We start from the raw sequence: 8,569 nt of genomic DNA on the forward strand, positions 1-8,569 counted from the left end.
ATAGAATCTGAGACCTTGGAGCTGTGAAGCAATTGTGCTATCCACAGTTCTACCGTGCTGCCCACTGGAGTTTCTGGGCGCTCAATTCTATTTAATTCTACAAAAACTAGCTGCATGAAAAACTTGAACTTACAAATATCCGGTGCCTCCCCCTTGGGAATCTGTTGCTAGCATCGCTACAGCCTTACATATGTTTCACAGCACTGCAGAAGAGTAAAAGTTAAGATATGATGAATTTACAGCCTATTGGGAGCAAGCAGTCAAACAATATAATAATAATCTTTATTGTCACAAGTAGTCTTACATTAACACTGCAATGAAGTTACTGTGAAAAGCCCCTAGTCGTCACATTCCGGCACCTGTTCGGGTAGACTGAGGGAGAATTCAGAATGTCCAATTCACCTAACAAGCACATCTTTCGGGGCTTGTGGGAGGAAACTGGAGCACCCGGAGGAAACCCACGCAGACACGGGGAGAACGTGCAGACTCCGCACAGACAGTGACCCAAGCCGGGAATCGAACCCGGGTCCCTGGCGCTGTGATGCAACAGTGCTAACCACTGTGCTACCGTGCTGCTCCAAATCTTCAAACCGTGGGGTCAATATCTGAGTAACACTTAGCACGAGCATTGGAATGCTGTTTGTCATCATAGTCCTCGTGTGGTCGAACATTCTTTGACTTCAGTTTCGATGTTGATGTTGGCTTCATAGAACGACAGCAGCATTCTCCAGCGACCGGGTGAATCGTGGGAGCGGCGTCCTGCGGATTTCGGCTTCGACGTCAATTCTCCGCCCCCGCGCCAATCGCGATTTCGGTGCCGAGGTTCGGATGGACATTTATGGTCTTTTTTAACAATATTTTTAGCGAACTTTTTATATTTTATATCAAAAACAAACAACCAAAACAATATAACACCAACATCAAACTATTACAAACAGGAGTAACAGAAATGCCCCAATACAGAAATAAAACCCAACTGAACAATCCATGCCCCACCCCCGACTAACTGCTAACAGTGACCAATTCCTTAAAGAGCAAAATGTAACAGTACGAAGTCTTACAACACCAGGTTAAAGTCCAACAGGTTTGTTTCGATGTCACTAGCTTTCGGAGCGCTGCTCCTTCCTCAGGTGAATGAAGAGGTACGTTCCAGAAACACATATATAGACAAATTCAAAGATGCCAAACAATGCTTGGAATGCGACCATTAGCAGGTGATTAAATCTTTACAAAATGTAAGGCCTTCGAGCGACCCCCTCACTGTAAACTTGACCTTCCTGAGGTGGAGAAATTCCATCAAGTCACCTAGCCACGCCGAGGCGCCAGGTGGCATTACCTGTCTCCAGCTCAGCAGAATTCGCCTCCGAGCAATGAACGAGGCGGATGCCAGGGCATCTGCCCCCGCACCCCCTTCCAGGCTGGTGAGTGGGCCCTCACGAACGTTACTGACACCTACTATTATTGATGCTTCAGACTGTTAAAGGCAAACTAAGATGAAATGAACAGGTTAAATTATGAGGCTGGATTGTACAGTCTGGCCTTGTATTCCCTTGGCGTGCAGGACATGAAGGGGCAATCTCATTGAGGTGCTTAAGATGAATTCAAGGAGCTGACAGGGATGATAGAGGTAAATTATTTCCCCTGGTTAATGGGGAGCCCAGAGCAAAGGAGAGTTAACCATTAAAATTACAACAGGGGCCACTCGGGGTGATGTCAGGAAACATTTTGTCATTCAAAGGGCCGTGGAAATGTGGAACTCTCTCCCCCACCAAACATTTGCTGAGCTGTGGCGGAGTGTGGGGTGGGGGGGGGGGGGGAGTGGTTAATTGATCATTTTAAAACCGAAATCTGCTAAAATAACCGATTTGTGGAAAAGACTTGAGAGGCCGAATGGCCAGTCCCGCTTCTTGAGCGCATTCCTACGTATGTTTGTGGAGATAAGGTCAAGGTTAGAGATAAATCTGTACAAAAAGTTGCTCTTGTATCAGCACAAATTGTATAAAAGTAGCCAGTTTAGGAAGTTTGAGGAGGTAAACCAGACGCAGCCAGTGGAAGCAGAAGAATTATTAACCCCTCAGTCCTCAGACCAGAGGGGTTTACTATTCTCTATTTTGAGTTCTACTTCCATATCCACAGCATCTATATAATCCCGACAGTGCGGAAGGAGGCCATTTGGTCCACTGAGCCTGCACCGACCCTCCGAAGGAGCACCCTATGTCGGCCCACTCTCCTGCCCTATCCGTGTAACCCCACCTAACCCGCACATATTTGGACTGTGGGAGGAAGCCGGAGCACCCGGAGGAATCCCACGCAGACACTGGGAGAACGCGCGAACTCCACACAGTCATCCAAGGTCGGAATTGAACCCGGGTCCTTGGCGCTGTGAGGCAGCAGTGCTAACCACTGTGCCACCGTGCTGCCCGGTATCTGCCAGATTTTTGCCCACTCACTCGATACATCTATATCCATCTGCAAACTCTTTGGCGAGATGTTTCCAGAATCTGGCAAGTGTCAGGCAGAAACTGAAAACTGCCGTGTCACTCTCCAGTTGCACAGACCAGTTTTCTCTCCAAATATTCAGCCTCTTTGACAAAACAGAATGAGTGGGGGTGGTTACGCCGTCACTCTGACGGGGGGGGGGGGGGGGGGGGCACATAGAGCCGGAAGCTGGCTCCTAAGACATCGGGGGGGGCCATCTTTAAAGGGCGCCCCAATCAACGCTGTTGTCTAATGGCCCCCAGCCCCCATGACAGAAATATTGGGGGCTCCCCCACCACACCACCCCCTCCTCCCTCCTCACCAAACAATCCTCGCCGACATTCCACTCCCTTCCACCCAAATCTAAGGAATTTTGGAAAATCATAGCTAGCACACCCACTATCTCTGCAGCTTTAGAACCCTAGGTTTAGGTCATCGTGGGCCGCACGGTGGTGCAGTGGGTTAGCACTGCTGCCTCACGGCGCCGAGGTCCCAGGTTCGATCCCGGCTCTGGGTCACTGTCCGTGTGGAGTTTGCACATTCTCCCCGTGTCTGCGTGGGTTTCGCCCCCACAACCCAAAGATGTGCAGGGTAGGCGGATTGGCCGCGCTAAATTGCCCCTTAATTGGAAAAATGAATTGGGTACTCTAAATTTAGAGAAAAAAATCCCAGAGGGCCATAAATGTAAGACGGTCACTAATAAATCCAAATGGGAATCGAGGAGAAACGTCTTCACCCAGAGAGTGGTGAGAGTGTGGAACTCGCTCCCACAATGTCATTTCAGAGGAAGCTGGATAAACTCATGAATGAGGAAGAAATGAGAAGGAAACACCGAGATGAGGTAGGGCGGGAGGAGGAGGCTTCGCGTGGAGCAGAAACACCAGCAAACGTTATAGGTCATCAGGTCCCAGGGATTTGTCAACTTTTAGCCCCTTAGGTTTCATCCATACTTTTTATCTGCTGACATTCCCTTTATTTCCCCACTCTTTTTTGTCGCTAGATGACCATCTATTTCTTGTGTGAAAGTTGTGTTTTCTACTGTGGAACAGACAAAAATCTTTGTTCATTGCCTCCGCCATTCTCTTATTCCGCATAATTATTTCTCCTGTCTCTGCTTCTAAGGGACCAACAGTTACTTTAGCTACTCTCTTCCTTTTTATATACATATAAAAACTCTTACAATATGGTTTTATATTTCCTCTCATTTTCTGTTTCTTCCCTTTTTACCAGCATTTTGGTGGCCCTTTGCTGGTTTTGAAAACATTCCCAATCTTCAGACTTGCTACTGTTTTTTATTACAACATTGTAAGTCTCTTCTTTTAATCTAATATTAACCTTAAACACCTGAGTAAGCCATGGATGGGTCTTTCTGGAATCTAGAACTAGAATTGAGAATCTAAATCTAGGTAGTCACTGTTTAAAAACAAGGCATCTGTTGCCTCACAGCGACGAGGACCCGGGTTCGATCCCGGCCCCTTTCACTGACCATGTGGAGTTTGCACATTTTCCCCGTGTCTGCGTGGGTCTCACCCCCACAACCCAAAGATGTGCACGGTAGGTGGATTTGCCACGCTAAATTGCCCCTTAATTGGGAAAAAAAAAGAATTGGGTATTCTAAAAAAATGTTTAAAGCATCGCCCATTTAAAACGAAGCTGAGGCAAAGAAAATTTCTCTCAGAGAGACGTGAGCTTTTGGAACTCTATTCCTGAAAAGGCGATTGAGGCAGAGTTTTGGAATATCTTTAGGCAGAGCTAGATAGACTCTCGGTAAGTAAGGGGGTGATAGGTTACAGGTTACCATGTTTTAGTAATGGCGATTAAATCTAAATCATTGCCTCCATTTGTGCCACTAGTCATCTATCTTACTGCAGTTGCTTCCTCCATTCAGATAAAGAACTTTCAATTTTATTTTTTTACTTCTATTCCTTACATTTTCCTTATTTGGCAGGGAACATATTTTGTTCATCTCTCTGTCCATGCCTGTCGCACTCTGCTTGTTTTTACCCTGATCATTGTGCTGTTCTGATGCCGTGACCTTTCCCTTCGGATTTCTGTTATTTTGTTATTTTTTTAAAATTTAGAGTAGCCAATTCTTGGTTTTCCAATTAAGGGGCAATTCAGCGTGGCCAATCCACCTACCCTGCACATCTTTGGGTTGTGGGGGTGAAACCCACGCAGACACGGGGAGAATGTGCAAACTCCACACGGACAGTGACCCGGGGCCGGGATGGAACCTGGGACCTCTGCGCCGTGAGACAGCGGTGCTAACCACTGCGCCACCGTTCTGCCCCCTCTTTGGATTTCTAACTCTTCCTTCACACAAACTACCCCACCCCCACCACCTCTCTGAGCTTAATTCGCTGTCCACAGCCCTAGTTCCAAGATTGGCCGGGACACGGGTCCCAGCCCGGTTCAACAGAATAGCTCATTCCTCCCTGAATACTGAGGCCATGCCCCGCGAATCAAAACCACACTTTGAGCCACGCATTTAATTCTCTAATCTGTTTGACCTTCTGCCAATTGGTGCGTGGCTCAGTTAACAATCCAGAGATGATTAACTTTGATATTTCAATTCGATCCCCAACACCTCAGATTTTCATAGCAGGCCCATGAAAACTGGATACTCCCCCTCCCACTCCACCTTCCTCGCAAGCACTGAAGAGATGTCCAAAATTGTGAGGCTGCTCCATCACTACATGCTGGCTCCCCCATACCTGTCGCACCCTCCTGACCCTGACCACCGACCAACTCTCAAGTTCTGCCCAACATGAGGGAAGTGTTTGCCTCCTAGAACAAAGTGTCCAGGTTACCCTCTCCCTCACTGACGTCCCGCAATGCAGCACATCACTTAGAGGGTCCTTAGGATCTCAAAGACCAGCCCTAAATATTCGTGACAAGATTCATTTGTGTTTACGGTGTAAATACAGCAATTTCCTAATGCTCACAGAGAACTTGAGGGCCAACCCACAACTTTCACGAGGTTACTGAGCAGAAATATAGGGCAATTTGCATCCATTCGCGGGTATTAGTGAGAGGCAGCACGGTTTTGTGAAGGGGAGGTCGTGTCTCACTAGTTTGATAGAGTTTTTCGAAGAGGTCACAAAGATGATTGATGCAGGTAGGGCAGTGGATGTTGTCTATATGGTCTTCAGTAAGGCCTTTGACAAGGACCCTCATGGCAGACTGGTACAAAAGGTGAAGTCACACGGGATCAGGGGTGAGCTGGCAGGATGGATACAGAACTGGCGAGGTCATAGAAGGCAGAGAGTAGCAATGGAAGGGTGCTTTTCTGATTGGAGGGCTGTGACTAGTGGTGTTCCGCAGGGATCAGGGCCAGGACCGTTGCTGTTCGTAGTATATATAAATAATTTGGAGGAAAATGTAACTGGTCTGATTAGTAAGTTTGCAGATGACACAAAGGTTGGTGGAATTGCGGATAGCGATGAGGACTGTCACAGGATACAGCAGGATTTAGATTGTTTGGAGACTTGGGCGGAGAGATGGCAGTTGGAGTTTAATCCGGACAAATATTTTATTATATTTTTTTTAAATTTAGATTACCCAATTCATTTTTTTCCAATTAAGGGGCAATTTAGCGTGGCCAATCCACCTACCCTGCACATCTTTGGGTTGTGGGGGCAAAACCCACGCAAACACGGGGAGAATGTGCAAACTCCACATGGACAGTGACCCAGAGCCGGGATCGAACCTGGGACCTCAGCGCCGTGAGGCTGCAGAGCTAACCTATTCCGCCACCATGCTGCCCTAATCTGGACAAATATGAGATAATGCATTTTGGAAGGTCTAATACAGGTAGGGAATATACAGTGAATGGTAGAACCCTCAAGAGTATTGACAGTCAGAGAGATCTTGGTGTACAGGTCTACAGGTCACCTAAAGGGGCAACACAGGTGGAGAAGATAGTCAAGAAGGCATACGGCATGCTTGCCTTCATTGGCCGGGGCATTGAGTATAAGAATTGGCAAGTCATGTTGCAGCTGTATAGAACCTTAGTTAGGCCACACTTGGAGTATAGTGTTCAATTCTGGTCGACGCACTACCAGAAGGATGTGGAGGCTTTAGAGAGGGTGCAGAAGAGATTTACCAGGATGTTGCCTGGTATGGAGGGCATTAGCTATGAGGAGCGGTTGAATAAACTTGGTTTGTTCTCACTGGACTGACGGAGGTTGAGGGGCAACCTGATAGAGGTCTACAAAATTATGAGGGGCATAGACAGAGTGGATAGTCAGAGGCTTTTCCCCGGGGTAGAGGGGTCAATTACTAGGGGGCATAGGTTTAAGGTGCGAGGGGCAAGGTTTAGGGTAGATGTACAAGGCAAGTTTTTTTACACAGAGGGTAGTGGGTGCCTGGAACTCGCTGCCGGAGGAGGTGGTGGAAGCAGGGACGATAGTGACATTTAAGGGGCATCTTGACAAATCCATGAATAGGATGGGAATAGAGGGATACGGACCCAGGAAGTGTAGAGGATTGTAGTTTCGACGGGCAGCATGGTCGGCACGGGCTTGGAGGGCCGAAGGGCCTGTTCCTGTGCTGTACTTTTCTTTGTTCTTTGTTAATTGTTGTTCCCTTCCCAGATTGCTTCTATTTTTAATAGAGTTATTCTCACAACTACTTACAGCTGGGTCCTTACACTGTGACTTGAAGCTCCCAGCTCATTTCGCTTCAAGGGTGGGAGCGCCATTGGGGAGTGTGGGATGGCAACATTCCATTACCCCGTGGGCTAATTGCTCAATTTATTCGTAGTGTCAGACAATGTGAAGGGCACCAGTTTAATTCAACCCCTTGGATCTTGCTGATGGTCCTGTGCTGCGTTTGGTGTCATGGTTTATGATGTAATTGAAACTGTCTGGATAGATTTACTGATCCCTATCTATCGGCCTGTCCTGAACATGCACCCCCATCCCCACCCCAAACACACTCACCCAGCCCCCCCCCCCCAGCCCCGCCCACACACTGGGATACAGCAGTTTTGGAGATTATAGATAACATGAGATGGATCTATGTCCACTCTGCTGCACATGATGGGGGAGGGGGGTGATGGAAGGAACATTTGAAGCCTTTTTAAAACAGGATTTAAATGGGGGGGGGGGGGGCGGGGGAGGGGGTGGAAATTACAAGGAACCAACCTGTAGGGAATAGCAATGAGCCGATTGGACGAAAGAGGATCTCTCGCCATTCTGGTCAGTCGGTGATGAGCAGATTGAGTGGATAGGGCTCCCAGCGGGGGGAGGCATCCTCTCCAACACACAAAACCGATCAAGAAAGAGCGATTGTTACGAAATGAAAATTATCCTTTGTGTGTGTGTGTGTGTATATGTGTGTGTGGGGGGGGGGGGAGGGGGAGAGAGGGAGATCTGCCTAACTACAAACACAGGAATCACACCGCATTGACTGAGGTGTAATAATTGAAAAAGGTCAGTATGGGGTGGGCACAGTAATATTTCCTAACCTTACTTTAGAAACACACCCACACATCAACTGAGTGTAGACACCACATCAATCCACTAATGTCTCTTTCTTACAGATAAGAATTTGGGGTCTGGTTTAGAAGCACCAGTCACTTTATTGCTGTTGTTGACCTGTGGCAGTGTTACTCTCATCTCTACACTTTCACTCATTCCTCCACTCATTTTACCTTCCTTACCTTAACTTTGTTCTCTTCTGTCTGCTGTCTGTCTGACCTTCTCCCTCTTCCTGACTTCCAATTTCAAGCGGAGTTTAAACTCTGATGTTGAACTTGTCGATGTCTTGGAAACACACAAACTTTTTTTTTGTATCCCCCCCCCCCCCTCCCCCCTCTTCCCTCTCTCTTGCCCCCCTTCCTCCCTCTCCCCACCCGCTCCGAAACCTGGTCAGAACACGACTCAGACACGACCAGACTGACGTGACAACAGGGCAAATCTCTACCAAACACACATGGAGGACACAACAGAAAACGCAAAGGTTCAAGGGGAACTTAATTCAGAATCCGGAGGGTTAAATCATCCACCGGGCGGGGGGAGGGGGCATTAATGAAAATCACTGTTCTCGACGTGTTACCAACCTCACAATGACACGGGCAGCAAGCTAA

The 8,569-nt window shown here is 47.7% G+C and overlaps 1 protein-coding gene across 2 annotated transcripts in view; it reads right to left on the reverse strand.

The window, feature by feature from the left end:
• LOC140408291 (protein TBATA-like) overlaps positions 1–8,241 on the reverse strand; it is a 111,560-nt gene extending 103,319 nt beyond the window's left edge. The window contains exons 1-2 of one of the 2 annotated variants that reach the window (XM_072495282.1): positions 8,144–8,241; positions 134–203 (exon numbers count right to left, since the gene is read on the reverse strand). In XM_072495282.1, the coding sequence (XP_072351383.1) occupies positions 134–174 (41 nt within the window). In that variant the 5' untranslated portion in view covers positions 175–203; positions 8,144–8,241. Of the gene's footprint in view, positions 1–133; positions 204–7,625; positions 7,719–8,143 lie in introns of those variants that run through there. The other variant, XM_072495281.1, reaches the window with a different exon arrangement.
• Between the last annotated feature and the right edge of the window lie 328 nt (positions 8,242–8,569).

The sequence above is a fragment of the Scyliorhinus torazame genome, chromosome 3 (genome assembly GCF_047496885.1).
Source record: "Scyliorhinus torazame isolate Kashiwa2021f chromosome 3, sScyTor2.1, whole genome shotgun sequence".
NCBI classification, from domain to species: domain Eukaryota; kingdom Metazoa; phylum Chordata; class Chondrichthyes; order Carcharhiniformes; family Scyliorhinidae; genus Scyliorhinus; species Scyliorhinus torazame.